The sequence below is a fragment of the Fistularia commersonii genome, chromosome 11 (genome assembly GCF_037954325.1).
Source record: "Fistularia commersonii isolate RoL2024-O1a breed Wild chromosome 11, RoL_Fcom_v1.0, whole genome shotgun sequence".
NCBI lineage: Eukaryota > Metazoa > Chordata > Actinopteri > Syngnathiformes > Fistulariidae > Fistularia > Fistularia commersonii.
In genome coordinates, this window is record NC_141294.1 from 8,133,330 (window position 1) to 8,154,417 (window position 21,088).

A 21,088-nucleotide genomic window follows, 5' to 3' on the forward strand; every position below is an offset into this window, starting at 1 on the left:
TCAATTTCATCCTAGAGAGAAGAAAATTAAATTACTCTAGCAGTCAATATGAGAGAGGCCTCCTCTTGAAATATTGAATCAGTTCCTTGAATCCACAGGGAGAGGCCTCCTGTCTGCCTGCATTGATTTAGCTCTTACTCAGAATAAAATTGTAACAATACTGCAATAGAAGTGATAGTGAGAAAGTGAGCAAAACTAGAGCAAAAGAGATGTTCCCACACTGGTTTCAAGAAAGACACCAGGACAAAGTTTGGTAAAAAGTTTTTTTTTATTTTTTTTATTCAAGAAGTATGTTTTTTTTCTCTCAATCTAGCCACCATGTTGCATTCTTAGTGCGGCTCAGCAGGGCACCAAGCTGCAGTGTTATCAGAAAAAAAAAAGAATGAATGGAATGTCCTTATTTAACATTTCTTTTCTGGGTTAAATGAAAATGGAGTAAAAGCAGTAGATGACTGTGGCAACTATCCAATTAAGACAGCATTTCATGTCAGGAGTCAGTCCATGCAAATGAAATAACTGATTATATATAACTCCTCCACTTTGTCGCTCAGTGCAAACATTATCTATGTTTAATGGGGGAAACAGGAGCTCATGTAAACCTGCTTGTGTACTGATCATGCAAGGAGCATTTCCATTGAACTCACATCAAGGCACATTGAAAACTATGTTTAATGGCAAACTACTTAAGTCTGCAATCATTCACCAAAGCTTTTAAAACCACCTTGCAATGCTCAATCTTGTAAAATTGCACTATTATATTTTAAAATTGGTCCTGGTCATTTGACAACCAATGTGGAGAGGTTGTTTAAAATGAGAATTTGCATGCAATAGTGAGGCACCGCTATCATTTGTATTGCAGGCTTCACTTATGTCACGGATGCAACAGAATATACATTCAACCTAATAGGAGTACAAGGATTCATCAATAACCAGCTGGTCTGGCTGCATCCCTCCCTAAAACGGACAGGTTTGCTTTGGTTTCTTCAAGAGCAACAGTGGGATGAACCTGAAAAACATACAACATGAACCCATCCAGTGGGTAAAATAGACACACTAAATGGTGATATAGCCCGACAGATGTGGGAGCCATATGACTTACACCTTAAAATGTCCTCTTATATAATGGAAAAAAAAGACATCAGCAAGGCAGATCTCCATGAAGTGTCCAGTCACATAAAAATATATACTGTATGTGTCCATTCTGGGATGCCCTGCTAAATGTGAATGGAAGAACAAGCTTTGGAAAAACTCTTAATTGCATGCACAAAATTCATTACAGGAAAAGGAAAAAAAAAACTCCCAGCTTCAGCTTCCTACATATCTATGGTAGGATGGACAGTCAACAGAAGCTATTTTGAATTGAAAATCATGTTCACAGATGACACACACACACACACACACACACACACACACACACACACACACACACACACACACACACACACACACACACACACACACACACACACACACACACACACACACACACACACACACACACACACACACACACACACACACAAACCTGACCATTACGATAAAGAATTAAAAACTGTCAGAATATTTTCTTTGTACTGCACCTTTCGAAGGGATTTGCTATGATACAGTACATTCATCAACAGTGACAAGGTAGAGAAAAAAATTAAATCATCGTGCTGGCACCGAGATCCTGAGATGTTGCTAGTTTAGTTAAGATCTTCTATGAAAAATATACACACTCATTTGATCTAGCGCTCCTGCATTTTGACTTTAAGAAATAAATACCCTCAGTTATGCAAATATTACTATCTAAAGCTACTTAAAGAAGTACCTAATCCCAGGTACTGGTGCAAATAGAGAGTCAGTTTTAAGTGGCTGAGTGCTTCACTGGGAGTACATCCAGCACACCAGCAGGCCCATAGCCAGGGCCGCTCCAGCACCCACATTAAGAAGAATGGGTCGCCAGTAGAGCCAGTTTGCTTGTTTTCTCTCAGAGTCCTTCAGTTTCTGTTTGATCTGCTGAACTCTCTCCGACATCTTGGCGATCTTGTCCTCCCGGTGACGCTTTCGAACACTAAAACAAAGTGAGGGACAAGAAGTCAGCAAATGGCGAAAAAGAGTAAAATTATTACAAATGTATCTGTACAAAATGGCCATAAACTTTTACCTGACTTTGCAGTTACTTATGCAACATCTCGGCACAATTTTACTGATTGCGGAAAATTTCATTTGATTTTAAATTGACTTCTGCTGACATAAAAAATGTTTTGGCAAATACAATGAGCCATTTCTGCAGATCATCCCCCCCAGTAAAAGGAGGCAACTAACGGTAGTTAACTTGCTGCAGAAGAATTGGATAGGCTCTTATTAATTAAGAGAAAACAAGCACATAAAAACCGCAAAGACAGCACAGACAAAAAAAAAGCCATTATACATGTGAGAAGATCACCAAGCACTTGGGATTGTGAAGAAGTTAAGGAAGGTGATATTCATGGACGCAGAAAGTGGCTACCAATGCTAGAATTTGCATCAACTTTGAATTTAGCCTCAAATACATACTCTGTGTTCCTTTTACACAATTCACAGGCCTGACATTATAGCAAATAAAACCAAATAGCGGCAGACCCTTTATGCATGGTCATAAAGAGCATTCACAATTTCTGTCTCTCTTACTTCCACGTCACCCTGGTCTGGAAAACAACTGACACTGCACATAAAGTGCATTTAAGATCAGCCAGGGTTGCATGCAGTACTGTTACGTCACAATATAAAATTCTGAATGATTTGACACATGCCAACAATATTGTGATATTGACAAGGCTACTGTAAAATCCCTATAATGCACATCTGGATATCAGTAAGACTTGATACTAATCCCTGAATGCATGGGGAAGCTATGACCTCTATTCACTTGTGATAACAGCCACTGTTGCTGACTGGATTTCTCATACGCCTTTTTTACAGCACGGAAGTTATAATGCAGTTACTGTTATCAGTGTGAACTTTGCATTTGTTGCATTGAAAAAGGCTTGTTTGTCCAAAAAAAAAGTTGTATTCGGTAAAGTTCCATTTGTTGTTTTTGAATCTATTGAATGTCTTCAGTTTGAACCTAATGAAATTACTTCAGAGCAAATAATGTGTCACGTTTCATACCATGCAGGGGTGTCTGTCTCAATGTGCTCTTGCCAGGCTGGTTCCTCTGCAGTCTGGTGGTCTCCAAAGGTGGACTGCTGCTCCAGGCAGGATCCTGGCTGCCCATTAGGCTTGATGTCATTGAGGTGAGATCTGGGAAGAGGTGGTGGAGGGGCTAGGCAGGGCTCTGAGTCATCTTTGGCCATCACTCTCTCTGTGTTCTGCACCAAGGAAAAATACAAATTGCTGTTCAAGACCGCAGCACAAATGCATGGCAGTCTGATTTATACCTTCTAAAGGTGTTTCGTAATGGCTGAAACATTTGTTAAGACATTGGTGGACAAAAAGAACTGAAAAAGAAATAAAATATTCTTGTGAGCTCAATAACAGTATATGCACAAACACACACAAACAATTATTTTCACTTCTCCTCAGTTGTTGGATGCAGTTTACAATCTGTTAAAAAATTATTTTATAGGACCCATATAATGCAGATATGCAGATATTGGTAGCTGATCAGGGCAAAGCACAAGAGGTATCCAAAATTATTATGCACTCATCGCGGGGAGGCTGTGTTGACTCCTTTAAATGTTACGGTTTTACTTAATATCTGCCACTCAGAAAACAAGAAAGACATGACTAATAAGTACCATGCAAGGCATGATGACTCAGAAGCATTGCTTTGGCTAAAGCTAGCACAGGCCTTAACCCTCATTCCCAATGCCCTCAGCTGCTCCACATTCTAAATTAAGCATTTAGTTTTCTCATAAAATTAAATACATTTTATATATATATATCCCTCTACAACACATCTGAGCAATCAGACAGTACTTTCATTGAAACAAATGCTGTTTTAAGGGGCTGCAGATAAAAAGAATTCTACATCATTGAAAGAATTTCAGTGGGGAAATCTTTGTTGAATTTGAAAGTGCTCTCAGGAAACTGTGATTTGAAAAGCCTTCAAATCAATAACTTTCATTTCTCAGCCGCTTTAAATGTTAGATCGGCATCCAATGAATTTGCAAAATGATTTTTCTGATTTTCTTCTATATGATGGATTTTTTTTTAAATAACTCTTAAAGTGATCAAATTTAATTCAAAAGTACTGAAGTATGGTTATACTTGAAAGGCGTGCACTGCTGCCTTCAGTTATTACAAAATTGTTGGTGGTTGTTAATTTTGGTTTGTAAATTGTAATTTCCTGGCCTTCTTTCTGGGTGGGAAAGGGCTTATGACTGTGTTGCTGTGTGCTTTGTGTGGAAGTACTTATTCTTGTACTTTCAAACAATGGGGATGAGGAACCAGCATGCATGAAGCTCCAGAGGATCCAATTTTGGTCGCTGTCTGATCAATTTGTTGCACCTCTAGTTTGAAATACTACACTGAATCCTAGAATCAGTCGAAGCAGGGACAAGTGATGAAGAGGCAACAGGCTATAGGTTTAACTTCCCTGTGAAGTAATCAAGTTTTTTCTGGCCCTGTACTTCTATTTTACACACAGGCAGGAAATAATCACGGTTGCTCAGAGAATCTCTCAGTGTGATAAAGACAGGCAATATTAGCTAGACATTTTTATTCAAAATTTGCCATAACCAAGCCAGGGGTATTCGCCATGTGCAACCTTACCTGTGTTCGATTGGTGGCCACAATGAGTCGAGCTCCCTCGATGACAGCCATGTAGGAGAAACGCAGCTGGTCAGATGTCTGGATCAAACCCATGCGGTACTCTCTCATATCCAGCAGCACCTTCTGGATGTCCACAGATGATCGGTTCTTCCTCCTGTCCATCTGCAACAGCCGTGGAAGCAGGTTGAAAATACAGCAGAGAATTGGTATGTGTGAATATCATACTTCCAACACTGAAAAACAGAGTATATTAGTAAATACTTTATGTAGTGGAAGGTTTTTTTTCGTATGCCCTTCTTGAAAAAAAATAAAAATAATACATATATTATATATATATATATATATATATTTTTTTTTTTTATACAGTACACCTATCCTAAGCATTTCAACACCTATAAAGGTTTACTAAAGGTTTAATACAGGTCAAAATTTTTTCTGATCATCTCTGCCTTATCACAATTTGCTGCTCTTACCAGGATCAAACATGTGTCCACCAAGGCGAATGTCCCTGAGCGCCCAATCCCAGCACTGCAGTGCACCACGGAGGGCCCGTGCTCCGGGCCCAGTGAGCCCGACTCCCGAACCTTGAAGAGGAAGTTGAGGAAGGAGGCAGGAGATTCTGGGACACCAAAATCAGGCCATGTCGTGTAGTGAAAGTGATAAATCTCCCTGGACTCTCCTGTCTATGACAGAAAAAGAGTGACATTAGCCAGAGGTTGAGACTTATAGATACTTGAGGCCCCCCAAAAGTCATGAATGAAACATTACACATAATTAACACTGCTCCTTAACAAAGATCAAGACCTTCAAGACTTTAACAGAACTCATCCTGCAAAAAGTGCAGTTTTATAAAATATTTCCATTATAAGCCATTATAAGCAAACCATAGAGCCTAGTGTATTAATGTTGTATCTATAATCACATGTAGGCCATTTCACCACAATTATCAATATCTACAGAGAATGCATGGAGAATACGCTTATTTCAGCATACTTCACACCATCTTACATAGGTTTTGGCTGAAGGCCAATGGAACAGTGAGAGGAAATGAAACAGCAGTGGATGACATTGTTTAGACTACTGTGAGTGAGAATGAGTCTGTTGCAGGGATGCTGGAGTGCTAAGTGATTAATTAAAGCCAACTGAGTGTCTGAGAGTGCAATACAGCCCTTCCTAATGAAATCACTGAAGCTCAAATACTGTTCGAAGATCTTGAGAGTGAAAGCAATTTCTCTTGATATGACAAGATAAATAATTCATATAGACATATAATGGAGTGTATATTGCTAAAGATGAGGGGGGTCCCTCTTCTCATCTGTGATTTTAGTACAGACAATGTTTAAACTGTTGTGCTGTATAATGCAAATAATTCATTCTTGCTTTAAGGGACAGTAAATTTTCAAAAATGTTGGATGAAGCAACAGAGCACTTGCACGCAAGATTCCTGGTCTCGGCCTGAACCAGCAGCAGGTTTATGTCGAAAGGCATTCTTAATTAGTGACAGCAGTAGTGCTGAATTCCAACACATCTGTTGCTCGGTATGATGACGGGAGCACCTGTACTCCCCTACCACTACCCCTACAAAACACGCACACACGCACGCACGCACACACACGCGCACGCACGCACACGCACACACACACACACACACACACACACACACACACACACACACCTAAACTAGTTTAGTAAAACCCCAAGGTAGGGACTGTCTATATTATGCACATAAGGGATCTCATGTGACATTCAACCCTATCTTTGCATAGCACAAGTTGTCATCTGTACATTTCCCTTTGTAAATTATGTCCATAGTTCCTGCCCATAGTCTTCTACATCTAATGCCCATTTCCGTATGTATATGTTCATAGTCATAGTACCCAATCTGTAAATCATTAGCCAATTATTGACTTACATACCACGTATAAACTGTTAATTTATCGATTATAGCTGCACTGGCTTTTTTGCACTTCTGGTAAGATGCTAAACTGCACTTCATCGCCCTGAACCAGTACATGTGTGATGACAATGAAGTTGAATCTAATCAAAGAAAAACATTAAAAAGTGAATGTGATAAATAAAATAAGTTTGGACGGTTTTGCTTATGCTTGTCAAAGCTTGACATCTACCTGTGTACACATTGGCGCTAACCAGGAGCTGATTTACTAATAGCGGCTTTAAATGTGTCTACAGTTATTCAAGCAAGCACATTCAAGCTCATGGGTGGAACCAGAGAGTCATATGATTAACGGAGCAGAAACCAAAGAGATATGACGTGAAATAAAGATGATCAAGTTGATCATAAATATGTTTTAGCAGTTCATAATGCATCCTGCTGGTATTACTCCACTTCTAAAAAGTTCTCTGATGACCACCATACTTGTGTTGCTGATTTTCAGCATGAGCTGATACAATCTGTCAGTTGTAAATATACCCTCATAGATAATTTGTGCATTTGGAATTCTGCAGCGCCAATTAAATTTGCCCAGTAAAATTACTTTAGTTCCGCTTCACGCCTTGCCTGAATATGGCAAATGTGCACACCATTAAATTTAAAAAAAGTTTTAATTTTCTAGGAATTTGACACTCATGCTCACCTTTGTATTTTGCAGATCGAGCACCCGGATGGTATAATATGACTGGTCCTCCTCTGAAAGTAGCCTGACAACAAACCCAGTATCTGAAAAAGCCATCTGTAGTTCTTCTGTGGTTGGCCAGTACTGTGCACATTTTTCCTGTTAAGAGGGGAATAAATTAACTCACATGCGCAGGCTTTATTCCATGAAATTAGTCAATCCACCTTTTTCTGGAAACCCACCCACGGATGCAAATGAAAATCAAAAGTGAAAAGCGGTTGCTTGGGACCTTGATAGTCCATGCTGTTTTAGTTTTATTATGTCCTTAACATGATATAGCTGCTTATTTGCACAAGTTTTTAAAATGTTAAGAGGCTCCAAGCCATATAAAATGAATGAAATGCACTAGACTCTCAATGACATTACATGAGACAGTTATAAAGACGTTCTCACTTGGAATAATTTTCATAAAACATAAGATATGTTACAAGTCTCTATGAATCATAAAATTATATTAAAAAAAACACACACACACAAAAACCTATATGAAGTTTACTATGGAAACTTAAGCTAGTACTTTTCCCCTAATTTTCAACATGCTCACTCTCGGTCACCCCCTCGTTATATATTTTTTGTACAAATGTGTGAGCTTTGCCTTTTAAAAGAAAATGTTAAGAGAAATAATTCAGACACTTGGAAGCATGTGCCCAAACCCTTTCTTTTAAAGGAATCAATTTTCTTTTTATATCCATCCGGAGAGGGTGGATATGGGTTGTGTCAATCTTTTTCTTTCATTCTGATTGTGAGCAAGTATCTGTACTCAGCTTAGTTTCAAATTATAGATGTATTATATATAAATATATATTGATCATAGCACCTAAACTGTGCTTCAGATATTTTGAAAGATACAAAAGGGATATAGTGTATGGATGTCCACAAATACTCACAGATCCCTTTTCAATAACTCGATTGAGCATTATAACAGCTTTGGAGCACTGTTCCCAAATCATCAGCCAAAAATGACCACAGGTATTCCTCAAAGGCCCCTAGAGATGCAAAAAATAAACAAGAAGAGAAATGCTCCACACAGTACGCGAAAACAAAACCTTTATATCACAGCCATTTTATGCAGCCTGCAAACTTATTACATTGACGCTGCTTCTGTGTAGTAAAACGCCTCACCTGAGAAAGTATGTAAGCTCTTTGGGCTTCTTCCACCATGACTAAACTTGCATTGATATAGTCATTTTCAGCATTTCCAAGTTTCACCCGACTATGATCATCTAAAAAAGACAAAAAAGTAAATGGGCATTTACATTGATGTAGCTGGCAATACAACAAATTCTACTTAATCCAGAAACTCACAAGGACTGACGTCTCTATAACGGTTTAAATTCCGATTCACTGGAAGTTTTGCCACTTTGTAGGGATATTCTGAAGCTTGATTTCGGACTTCCTTTTGGGCGAGAAAAGACAAACATTAAAGGAGTTTCTAGACAGTCTGGTGCACATACGACAAAGAATTTACAGATGCCTGGAAATATTGAGGGGGACGGTAGATTAGCTTAAGATAAAAAAAAAATGTAGGCAGTAACGGTTTTGCATATTGGACAAAGAATCACCCACTAAAAATACCCTTACATTCATCCTAAACATAAAAAAAACAATATATATATATATATATATATATATATATGGTTATTACAAAAGTAGTCCATTTGTTTGCTCACAGTTATATTTTACAGCAATGCACATAAGCTGTTGACAAAAATACAAACTTGGCACATTATTTGACAACATAAACATTTCATTCATTTGAGGATAAGACATGGACATGGAAAAAGGTTATATCTTGACATGCATAGCAATAATATTCTGAGATCAATAAATATTACTACTTTGATATCATAAGTTGTTGTATCATATGGTTGAGTTTTTGATGTTTCCCACGCTTAACAGGACAGATGGTCTACTGAAAGTTTGGAGTTTTGCCAAGACAAACCTTGAACTGTAACACACCTGGAGGTTTTGATGTTGGCTTATGATAATATTTAAGAAATTACACATTATTTCTATCTTTGATCGGATGGATTATTATATTATTATTATTATTATAGAAATCTGCATTGCATCAAATAAACGAATTATTACTAATGTCCTTGAAATATGCCTATCGTTAAAAGTCCCAGCAGAATAAGGGTAAGCCTAACTAAGGTCTCCTGTTTCTGCTGGTAGAGGCGACATGATACAGGGTCAAAACCAAAGATAAACCGGAACAGAAATGTTATAAACAGAATGCTGTGCTCGCCGAGACAGCCGGCGGTAACACGTGTGCTATTCTCTGGAAGTCCTGGTGATGCTGAGTTCTCAGAAACTGCAGCTGGTGTTTGCTGGCGTTGGCCAGCCACTGCTAACTGAGCTCAAATGAACTGAACGTTTGCACGCGTCCTAGCTACGGAAGTCAGGCACTAACACCGCGGACTACAAATTTCGCACTCGTATTTATTAAGTGCACGGGACTGTATGTGAAATTTACACGGTGCGGTATGCTCTTTATGCCGTCACAAATGAGGGTTCCGCCATGAAATGACCGTTCATATGAAGAAAACTGGAAGAGTAAGAGGCCAGCCATCAAATTAGCTAGCTAAGTAAGTTAGCAAGCGATCGTCATAGAAACACGCGAGGCCCAGTGTACCGACTTACGTTGTAAATGTTTTGCCATCTCCCGGACGCATCGATGTCTTCAAATTCTTGCTCCATTGTATTAGAAAGAGGAACCTGAGGTACTTTCTGGGTGCTCACAGAATGGTAGCTGCGCCGTTCACCAAGTTACTCCTCTCTGTCAGCCATCTAAACAACCTTCTGTGTAACCGTGGGGATCCCTGCGGGGAGTCAGCCTGCTGCTCCAACACAATACTGCACGCTGACTGAGTCGGGTTGCCAGTTCTGTAGATAAGCCACCGCCGTGAGCAGTCCACAATATTTTATCATTGATTGTTTTATTTTGTACGTTTTTTTGTCTGTTTGATTTTAAATCAATTTATGTTATATATTAAACTGTATAGCTATTTAAGTGAAATAACCATTATTTAATGTTAGCATTAGCATCCCTCGCTGTGTGTTTGTGATGGCATGCGGTATTTATAAAGAGGAATTATAGACACAGGTTTAAAAAAATATATAGAAAAAATGTTGATTTAATTGCAGCGATCATCGATTAGGTTTGACTAGTAGTTGAAGACGAAAGTGTAGCCAACCTGGCAACCTGGTATGCAACTCGATACATAAAAACCCTGGATGAGTTAAATCAATTTTAATTTGACCTAAATTTAACTAATAACGAGTCGCTATGTGGGAGGTTAGATGTCTCAATTTAAAGGAAAATGTGCCAAAAACTTAAAAACCCTTGATGGACTCCGGCGGAATTGTCGTGAACGCGCCCCCCAATGGCACACACGTGCACACGCACGCCTCTAAACACTACGAGACCCGCCAAACGTCATTCCACTCACACGCGTTATGACGGGCCTGCAAGCGGCAATAGCTTTGTGCTGAATTCAATTGAAATTGTAAACATGTTTGTCGCACGTAGTATCCAAGCAGATCACAAGGATCTAATTCACGATGTTTCATACGATTTCCACGGCCGTAGAATGGCGACCTGTTCTAGTGACCAAAGTGTGAAGGTAAGTCCACTGCCATGCTAATGTTAGCAGGGACCGGCCAAGCTTGCCTGCAAACAAACCTGTTGCGTTAACTAAATTACATTTAGTGTCAATTGTTAACTGTTGATTTTTTTTAAATATATTACCCGTTCCGCTGATGAAACCGAGGTTGGGCTCGGCGATTCCTAGTTTCGACCACGTTCTTATAGCATTTAAGCTAACTTGGTTTTACCGCATTGAAGGACAGATGTAAACACTGGCGTGTCTTGGACCGGAGAAAGACAGATTTACGACTAAACTACGACTTAACTAAAGTTACAATATTCTGCTGCATAATTACACTCGGGCAATATGCACGTCCCTTCGTGACAGTACGCATTTTAAGATTGTTTTTTCATTCCTCAGGTCTGGGACAAAAGTGAAAATGGAGAGTGGCACTGCACAGCCAGCTGGAAGGTGACACAACTAACCAATGGCAACTTCTTACATGTTATTATTCAGATTTATTCACACGCTGGATAGATTAGGGTGCTGAGATTGCTGCAAATTAAATCAACTGTAATTTCAATCCTCTTGCAACTCTGGTATTCAATTAAATGCAAGACCAAATACAAGATTTATGGGCGTAGTGAGAGAGGATATGGAGTTAGTTGGTGCGAGAGAGGAGGATACAGAGAATAAGGTTAGGTGGAGAAGGTTGATTTGCTGTGGTGACCCTGGAGGGAAAAGCTGAAAGGACAAGAAGAAGAAGAAGAATTCTACAGCTCCTGAGTCCTGTTTGAGTTGAAAAAGGCTTTTGTGTATCTCCACAGACACACAGTGGGTCAGTGTGGCGAGTGACCTGGGCCCATCCAGAATTTGGCCAGGTTCTGGCTTCATGTTCCTTTGACAGGACAGCGGCTGTCTGGGAGGAGATTGTAGGGGAGTCAAATGACAAACAGAGAGGACTGAGCCATTGGGTGAGTACAATCAATGGGTCTTCTTCATCGGTAGGGAATCATATATAGATTATCTGGTCAGTGTGTCTTATATTTCCATGAAATGATATTCAATAAACAGTGGATTCTTGTACTTTACTGACTTATTCCAAATGCTTACAGTCATTTGTCGTGAACCATGTGCACCATGTCTTTTGTAGATAAAAAGAACCACATTGGTTGACAGTAGAACTTCAGTGACCGATGTGAAGTTTGCCCCTAAACACATGGGCCTGATGTTGACCACCTGTTCTGCGGATGGAGTTGTGAGGATCTACGAGGCCCCTGATGTCATGAACCTGAGTCAGTGGTCCCTGCAGCATGAGATATCGTGCAAGCTCAGCTGCAGCTGCATCTCTTGGAATCCCTCCAGGTTAGACCACGAGGTGGCTGTAGATAAGGATTTAGCACAATTACAATAATAGTTTTATGTCTGATCAATTTTGGATTAACAATTCATGGAATTTTCATTTATGTAATCAGATGTACCCTTTCTCTTTTGTTATTCTAGTCAGGGAAAGCCTGTTGCTGGTTTAGTACGCCACTGAAAAAAGGTGTAACCAGAAATCTTAATGCATGATTGATTTTCATCAGCAGAATGAAATTCACAAGCTAGCTGTGTCACTCATAAAATAACTTTAATGCTGAAAATGAAGACAAATACAGTTTGATTCTATGATAAAGCAGAGAAGCAGCAGCACCAGCAGACTACTATGGAAAACCAATACATTATGGTTTAAAATACCATAATTAAAAATCCTCCTATAGCTTCATGGTGGAACAAACCCAGGGCTGATGTAACCAACAAATAGTTTCAAGATTCTTTTCAATCACCGACATGGAGCTAACAGTTCAATGCACTCAGGACAGATTTATTGAATAGTTAAATTACATTTTTTTTTATATTGGACATATGTAGAATATATATTATAGCTTGTCATTTTTCTATTTTAATGCATTTGAGTAATAAATATGTTAGAATTTCAAGTATGCACTGAACAGTTGTTTTTCTTTTTTTTTTTAAACTCTGCAATTTTTGCGTCATTTGATTTTGACTTTCTAGGTAGTTTTCAGGATTTTTTTTCAGTCTTATATAATTTAACTTTGATAGAAGTCACATCTAATCTGCTTTTATCCTGCTTTGTTTATGAAAGAAATGTAGCATTTTTATGTGGAAACCAATATGAACAAAAATGAATTCAAAAAGAAAAACTGTTTTAAAGATCCTGGTGGTAAAGTCTGGACATTTAACCTTTTGTAAACCTCTGCCTTTCTGCAGATCCACTCCTAACTTTGATCTTTAAGCCCCTGTGGTAATGCTTGAGTCTAATCAGTGTTTTTTGTTTTTTTGTTGTTTTTTTCCCCCTCCCTATTGACCAGTTCACGTGCTCACCCGCCAATGTTTGCGGTAGGGAGCGACGACAGCAATGTAACATATGGTGGAAAAGTTCAAATCTACGAATACAATGAAAACACACGGTAGTTCTCTTTCATTATTTTATTATCTTAGGAATGATTGTATTAAAACACTAATGATGCTATTGAAGAAACATTCTATGTTTTTTTTTTACTTCAATTGAAGGAAATATGCTAAAGCAGAAACTCTGATGACCATCACAGATGCAGTACATGATATTGCATTTGCTCCAAACTTGGGAAGATCTTTCCATGTCCTTGCCATTGCAACAAAAGATGTCAGAATCTTTAAGCTGGTTCCTATAAGGTAAATCTTCTTCTATCAGTTTTTAAAGCTGCAGCTTTGTACTTTGAAGAACAGTAGTGAGTTTTAAAATAGCAGTTTTTCTATCATCATCCAGAAAGGAGAGCACCTCTACTGGACCCACCAAGTTTGAGGTGCAGATTGTTGCTCAGTTTGATAACCACAACTCCCAGGTGTGGCGTGTCAGCTGGAACATTACCAGCACTCTGCTGGCCTCTTCTGGGGATGATGGCTGTGTGCGCCTTTGGAAAGGTGAGAGGCTCCATATAGCTCTTCTTCTTCAGCTTTCTTTGTCTTTTTTTAAATGTACAAATAAATACAGACCCTGTTTGGGCCTCTTATTAACTATTGTTCTAAATGATCCAGTAACAAGTTTCTTAACAAAATTAAGTAACTTCACACCCAGTACCAGTATTTTAATGTTTGAACATCCACCTTCTCTGTAATTTAACTTGCAAGTAACACACTATATTTCTTTTCTTAAAAAAAAAAAAAAAAAAATCAAAAATAGCTAGCTTTGGTAGTAAAAAAAAAAAATCAATAATTGGAGGCCAAATTTTTATTAATCCCAGTCTGTTGTGAATGAAAATGCATTAGAAATCTTGTATTTACAGAATTTGAGTCAATAAAGGAACTGGCTACAATAAAAAATCAGCTGAATCCCAAAAAATAGTGGCTCTTCATATAACCAACCTAATTACTTGGATCTTACAGATACATATTGTATTCTATATGGTGAAATTATTTTACCAACCAATGTATCTGTCAGGGTTCACAGTCATCCATGTTATGGTAGTCATACAATCTTGTCATAGACTTTGGAATTCTCTCAGATCAGAGGTGAACTGTGTTTAAAAAGCTGAGACACTTCAGTTGCTACAACAACATTTTACAATGTGCATCAACATATGCTAAGGATAAGTGGGCTGTGAAAAGGTTACTGTAGCACCCATCAGCATTCCACCCAGGCAAAATTTCAGAGAATGACAAAACAATTCTGAATTGAGAAGAATATTCAGAACAATTTCTGTACTCTGGTTTCAACATTCACTTAAATCCTAATGATGTCTACAGCAAATTACATGGACAACTGGAAGTGTACTGGCATCCTGAAGGGGGATGGCAGCCCACTGACTGGTTCCTCCGGTCAGCCCACAGCAATGAGCACAGTGCTGGGCTCCACTGCACAGATCTCCCAGAATGCCCTGAACGGAATGTCTGCCGGAAGGTAGGTGGTGCGGCGCCTGATGCTACTCGTCCGGCCCGACCCAAGCCTGTGCAAACTGACAACTCATTGTGCCTCATGCTGTGTGGGACTCTGGCAACTCACTGACGCTCCCAGAGCCGCTCTGAACCAACATCACACTCACGCAAAGAGCTTGGCTTCCATCATTACGGCATACTGGTTATGGAGAAGGTGTTTTTTCCGATTTTCTTTCTTCTTTTTTATAAAGAAGTTTATTTCATCTTGATTTATACTGATGCATGTTTTACAAGATTGCAATATCAGTGTTTGGGCTGACTTTTCTTGCAATATAAAGTGAAATAAACCCATCTGTATAAAGTCCATGTGGCCATTATTGCAATGACTGAGCTATCCATCTTCTGAAACATTTTGATGTTCCACAGTAAGAATATAGTAATTTTTGCTATAGGATTTTTATTTTTTTAAATGTTAATCTATTGGTCTTTTTTTCAACTCTAGACTGGGCAATTTTTCAACTCATTTTGGTATTTGATTTCAATGTAGCCTGGAGCAATTATTGCCAAACTCTTTGCTGAGTAAAAAGAAAGCTTGATTGAACCTTATTAACCACCTGTAATAACACTAGAAAATAATGTAGACACATGAAGGATGGTATGAATACAGCCTTTCACATGTCTAGCTATGCAGTCTTACTGTGATATGCTGTTTTTGAATGAGAAATGACATGTGCTTACTTCTAAAAAGGCATAGATGAATTAACAGTTCATTCAGCCTTCTTTTTTTGTTTCCAGTTAAAAAACAGAAATTCGCTCTCTGAGAACAAACTGGAGAAACTGCATCCAGAAAATGTGTTCCTCTCAAATTGCAAGTCTTGGCAAAAATAGCCAATTTTTATACATTTAAGATACAGATCCTGTAAGAACAAACAAGTTAGAGATTCTTTGGCAAAACTTGAACTGTCACAGTGTTTGGAATGGGGATGAATGTTATAAAAGAATATCATTTCATAAGTTGATCGGTTTGCTCTGAAATCGATGTTTTGATTGCAAACCTTTGCTGTATAATTGCAATGTTGCAAACAAGTCACTCTGTGACATGTATAATCTTACTTTCAAGGTAGCATTGCAAATGTTTAGCTAAGACTCTTTGACATGTGGAGAAGAGATGGGAACAGATGGCTGTATTTATGATCAGTTTTTTAACCTGTTGAATTAGTACCTAATGCCTCTGTCTTAACCTCTCGTATTGTTTTGTCTCAACTTACATTTAACCTCAGCAACATAAGATGTGTATTGCGTGAAAGTGTTTGCTATTAAAAATTAACAATTTTAAAACAGAATATTTGTTACCCACCTTGCAAAATGGTTTTCCATTGACTTCGTGCACTGACAAAAGTCTTTTTGACTTGGTTTTTATACAGTAATGTGGTATTTTATTGCTTGTTGCATGCAGGATTGGAAAGAGAACTCCCCTTGCCCCTCCCTTGCGGCAGCCAAACTCTCCAAAGATATACCAGCATCTTGCCTATTACTAATGTCTCCTCCGCATCAGCCATTGTTTTCCCTTGCGTTACCACACTGTATACACCACCACCAAATACCTTGTTTGAGGTCTCTGATTTGTTTGTATTTTCCACTGTTTTGACCTTCACCTTTTAAAGAATAAAATTGTCACCACCACTGACATTCTCTGCTCACTCTTTTCTTCCCTGAGTATTCATAATTCTTTCCTTTGCCCTGGTCTTAATTTCTCATTTTCTACTTCCTCCTTTTTTTCTTCTGTATTCCTGTATGTATTGTCTTTGTCTTTTCCCATCCATTATTGCCGCAGGTATTTCTTTCCCCCCCTGGATCCTCCCGGAGCTGGGACCAGGTATGGTCACCTGCTTCCTCCCTCCTTCCTCATAGAGCAGTGTGATGCTGAATCCATTCAGCCTCAGCAACAGGCTCTCTCCCGCAGTCTCTCCTCAAGAACACTTATGGCCTTACCAGAAGCTGAAGGCCAGTAGTTTGGGGTATTTTAATTGGATGACACATCAGGGTTGCTCTTACAAAAAACACTGATTTGTAATAAAGGTCTTTATTTTTCTCCCGTTTTGTTTGTTTTCTCCCCATTGTGAGCTAGAAAAGTTGAAAAATTATGTCTTAAAAACAATGAAGTTTATTTACATCGATGAAGTTTATTTACATCGATGAAGTTCTGAAAGACATCAGTACCTAAAGAGAGGTTAATTCTGTTCAACTAGAGACAGCTATTCACTCAAGTTTATATTGATTCTGTATCTGGTGGGCAAAAAAGTAGGCGTCATTGTGTCCTTTTTCAGATGTTTGAATTTTTTGTTGAGTTTGTTTTCTTGTGTTTTGTCAGCATGGTCCCGGTTTTGAGTGAGAGTGTTCAGGTGGTATATAGATAGATAAGAATGGCTTAACACCAACGAAAACGAAAACGTTGGTTGGACACATACATATGAAATTTAGAAAAAGCTTTGAGTTTTCCATTAGAACCAATTACTACAGCATTCCATCCATTTCTTTTGAGACTCTCCTTACTTATACAGGCCCAGTTACATTTCAAATGGGCTTCATTTGAAAAAACAAAAAAGTTTTCCTCGATGTAGTGATGTTGGTGGTTTGTGTCAATTAAAAAGCCCAGCATGCAAATAACTCCAACTGGTAAGCCAAATACACTGGAAAATATGTCTACAGTCACTGAACTATATGGTCATTCAAAGTGACATTGCATTTTAAAGTTCCTGATTTATCTCTGGGTATCATTAATCAAAACCAACCATACAAATTAGATATTCACTATAATTATATGTCACATTTCCCTCTCAATTGTTGCTGAAGTCCTTGACATACCGCTTACAGTAAGATGCAGAGAAATTACCTAGTGCTTTTGTTGAATCATGCAATGCTCCTTAAGCTGGTTCCCCAAAAGGTGATCCAGAAATAAGGGCTTATTGTTTTGCCAGACTATTGACTAACACGGGGAGCACATCATTCCTCTTTTAGATCAAATTAACGAGCTTCCCGTCTCTTTTAGAATTGATTTATTTAATCTCATTTAAATCACCTAAACTCCAAATATTGATGCACCTTTATTCTCAGGCTTTTTAATGACTTTTCAAAGACAAAGTAGTTGGAAATATTGTTTTTTTTTTTTTGTTTATTTGTTACAAGGCACGCTTACTGTATTATTGTTTCTATTATTTGCAATAAACCCAAAGCAAACGTCTGCAAAAAGGTGGGTGACGCCACGACGCCCACCTGTTTTCCACAATCCTCTAGAGCGACTGCACAGTGACTGTTTTATTTCTATTTTTAAAGCACTTTATTCATCCGCCGGATTTAGGCAAGGAACTGATACATTTTAGACATATCCTTTTCCAACATCGGTCGACGTATGAGGCATCAACAGTGGTATCTGAGTCTCCTCCGCTATCACAGATGCGCCGCTGGATTTCCAGTTAAGGCCCCAGGATTCACTTTGATACCGAGGTTTGCTCCGATATCAGGGAACGGCGATAAAGAATATAATGTCATGCCTCACCAGAAGACAAACCCTCGGATGCATGGGATGGCAATTCTTTCAGGAAGCAGCTGTCTGTTAACTAATGCGCCCTCGCAGCTGCTTGGTAGAACACTTGATACAATAACCCCCAGGCAGGAAGGCAACTGGTGGGATTCTGTATTGCTCATCTTTAATTAGAATGACAGCCACACGAGTTTCATTCTCTAGGGGTGATCACGCTGAGACGAAGTTCTTGATAACGTCCCTTTAAATGACAACGCAAATATTTATGTGTGCAAAAGATGTTGAAAATCAGGACAATTGACTGATACGTTTACGCGCGTCTTCAAATTGCCCGAACTCTCGGTGAATGACACAAATATCGTCCAATCACGACAAAATACATCCCGCCCTCTACGATTGATTGTCCAATCAAATTCTTACAATTTCTCTAGTCCCACCCTGATAAGATGACGATCCGGCGGGCTTCCTGTAGTGCTCAGGCGCTGCTTGCGCTTATCTTACAAGTTTCACGATACTTTTGGTGTTTCCTTCGTTATTGCCAAAACTCAAGCCTGAAGTGCAAGGACGAACATTTTGGGGGAATTTAACCACAGATTAAAGCGTGGCTGGACAAATATGTAAAGAGAAGACTCGAAGTGAAGAAGAACCGTTGTATCGGCCCGTTTCAGAAGTAACGTTAGCGTTATTCAATGTGAGTTGGACCGAGCTAAAGTAGTTCACGTACGTTAGGATTTGACTAGTGCTATCCTGCTAAAATTGGCACTCATTGTAAATGTAACAAGTGGTATGCAACAGTAACCTTTCAACTTTTTAAAAACTTTTTCTGCTGTCTGATGGTTTGCCGTCCGGATCAAACCAAGATACTAGCTCAGACTTGCTTGCTTGATAAGCCCATTTGTTTTTAGCAATTAGCTAGCTTTAAAAATTAGCTCGTATTAATTAGCTAATTGCTTTGATGCAATTACTATTTAAGTAACCAAGGTCCACAATCAAACTTCAGCCGTATGCGCATAATGATATGCTTGTTCTACAGTTTTTACTTACTCATTTAAAAGGCAATGACAGTATATCTATTTTTTTAATTGAATGTTTGTTTTGCCATCCATTGTTTTCAGTTTATGGCAGAGTTGATGTAAGTTTTGCTAGGTAATTTAATCAAAAGCAACTTGCCTGTGGTTGAATTTTCGTAAATTTTTACAGATGGGCTTTCCTTAACACACGGTTGGCTGCCATCCTGTCAAATTCAAAAAAAATGGCAGACAGTTTTTACAAATTGGAAGATGAGGCTTTCCCCAGTTTCCTCTGCAAGTCTGTGGATAGTGCCGATGGACGTGTCACATTGGGTAATGTGACTTTGGGTTCAGGCCCAGGATTGCCAGTAGCTGCCTCTACAGTTGCTAAAATTAAACCCCAGTCTGACAACAGGTGGGTACTTTTTGCTGGTTGAATCATGTAAATTGTATAAACAATCATGTACCAACTTTAAATCACATTTGACTAGCGTTTGGGAAACACCAATCGTAGTCCCATTCCTTAAATTGGATTGATTACCATGTAAAGCTACTGAATCTGCAAATATATGTAAGTAAATAAATTACAGTGCACATCTTTTAGTCATACCTGCTTGTAATGGAACAATATGAATATGTGCTTTTTTTAATCTCTCAAATTTCACTTAAATTACAAGGACAAGGCGAATGTGCTTTGAACATGAGTCTGTATTCACCTTGTCCTGTAAACTTATATCTGATGTACTAACCATGATGTAAAGTTTTATAATCAGCCGTCATGTGAACATTAGTTTTTGTGTCAATGATTCAAAGAGCGGATTTGGTTGAAGCCTCCTATCTGGTCAGCAGAGAGGAGCAACTGTCTGACATGCAGCCATCTGTAGGTGAAAAGCCTAAGTTCTCTCTCAGCTTTAAAGATGACATGTAAGTAAAGTCATGCTCTAAGTCATAGAAGTTTTATAATTGTTGTCTCTGAGGTGGGGCTACACAACCATGAACCTCAGAATTACTTCCAAGCAATCTGGTTTTCCTCAGAAAAGTCTCATTTTACCCAATGTTGCCTTGATGCTTATGATACCCTTTATTTGGTCTTTAGCTCCAACGTTAGCATTTTTGCAAATCATTACGGTTTCTTCAATGATCAATTACAAGATTTATCAAATCTCTGCAACACATTTTAAGTTAAAAGGTTAACTGAAAATACAAACTACACATTTCACCTGTACCCAAAATATCAATATCCCCATAACAAGGAACTTAAATATGGGCAGTACACTTAGTGTGTGTGTGTGTGTGTGTGTGTGTGTGTGTGTGTGTGTGTGTGTGTGTGTGTGTGTGTGTGTGTGTGTGTGTGTGTGTGTGTGTGTGTGTGTGTGTGTGTGTGTGTGTGTGTGTGTGTGTGTGTGTGTGTGTGTGTGTGTGTGTGTGTGTGTGTGTGTGTGTGTGTGTGTGTGTGTGTGTGTGTGTGTGTGTGTTACTCACCTCCTTGTTTTTTTGAAGCTACCAGACTCATGTGCCATCACTGGAAGAACTAGACAATTGAGTCATTCAATTCAGACTTTCAGGCTCATGTGTGATGTTCAGCTTGGTCACAATCAGCTGCTGCAAAGTTGTGAACCTTTCTCATTGCTAATATGATTGCTTGCACAGCACCAAAGTTTT

General features: G+C 38.7%; 3 protein-coding genes across 4 annotated transcripts in view; 2 read left to right on the forward strand and 1 right to left on the reverse strand.

The window, feature by feature from the left end:
- Positions 1–249: 249 nt before the first annotated feature.
- Positions 250–10,218, reverse strand: ptpn2a (protein tyrosine phosphatase non-receptor type 2a). The gene is made up of 9 exons (XM_086154820.1): positions 10,014–10,218; positions 8,676–8,766; positions 8,493–8,593; positions 8,258–8,356; positions 7,332–7,469; positions 5,211–5,420; positions 4,738–4,899; positions 3,133–3,332; positions 250–2,053 (listed from the first exon to the last, which is right to left on the reverse strand). The coding sequence occupies exons 1-9, from the start codon at positions 10,068–10,070 to the stop codon at positions 1,864–1,866; spliced, it is 1,248 nt and encodes a 415-aa protein (XP_086010946.1). The 5' UTR covers positions 10,071–10,218; the 3' UTR covers positions 250–1,863.
- A 562-nt stretch (positions 10,219–10,780) lies between these two features.
- On the forward strand, positions 10,781–16,965 carry seh1l (SEH1-like (S. cerevisiae)). Of its 2 annotated transcripts, none has more exons than XM_086154821.1 (9): positions 10,781–10,996; positions 11,381–11,431; positions 11,788–11,934; positions 12,114–12,325; positions 13,333–13,431; positions 13,535–13,675; positions 13,770–13,924; positions 14,747–14,900; positions 16,710–16,965. In XM_086154821.1, exons 1-9 carry the CDS (start codon positions 10,886–10,888, stop codon positions 16,885–16,887), a joined length of 1,248 nt encoding a protein of 415 aa, XP_086010947.1. In that variant the 5' UTR covers positions 10,781–10,885; the 3' UTR covers positions 16,888–16,965. The 2 variants fall into 2 exon arrangements, with proteins under 2 accessions (XP_086010947.1, XP_086010948.1); XM_086154822.1 differs by lacking the exon at positions 16,710–16,965 and adding an exon at positions 16,332–16,655.
- A 1,979-nt stretch (positions 16,966–18,944) lies between these two features.
- The window catches only part of cep192 (centrosomal protein 192), a 36,204-nt gene continuing 34,060 nt past the window's right edge, over positions 18,945–21,088 (forward strand). Inside the window, exons 1-3 of the mRNA XM_086154823.1 lie at positions 18,945–19,107; positions 19,617–19,841; positions 20,240–20,350. Of these exons, the coding sequence (XP_086010949.1) occupies positions 19,669–19,841; positions 20,240–20,350 (284 nt within the window). The 5' untranslated portion in view covers positions 18,945–19,107; positions 19,617–19,668. The remainder of the gene's footprint in view (positions 19,108–19,616; positions 19,842–20,239; positions 20,351–21,088) is intronic.

Bases quoted from the DNA above. Each gene is read 5' to 3' on its own strand.
- ptpn2a (XM_086154820.1), bottom strand. From the start codon at position 10,070: ATGGAGCAAGAATTTGAAGACATCGATGCGTCCGGGAGATGGCAAAAC. The intron at 8,357-8,492 runs GTGAGGCGTTTT...TTGCATCTCTAG, and splicing joins GAGCTTACATACTTTCTCAG to GGGCCTTTGAGGAATACCTG. The intron at 5,421-7,331 runs GTGAGCATGAGT...TTTCTGTCATAG, and splicing joins TCGATCTGCAAAATACAAAG to ACAGGAGAGTCCAGGGAGAT.
- seh1l (XM_086154821.1), top strand. From the start codon at position 10,886: ATGTTTGTCGCACGTAGTATCCAAGCAGATCACAAGGATCTAATTCAC. The intron at 13,432-13,534 runs GTAGTTCTCTTT...CTTCAATTGAAG, and splicing joins GAATACAATGAAAACACACG to GAAATATGCTAAAGCAGAAA. The intron at 13,676-13,769 runs GTAAATCTTCTT...ATCATCATCCAG, and splicing joins TTTAAGCTGGTTCCTATAAG to AAAGGAGAGCACCTCTACTG.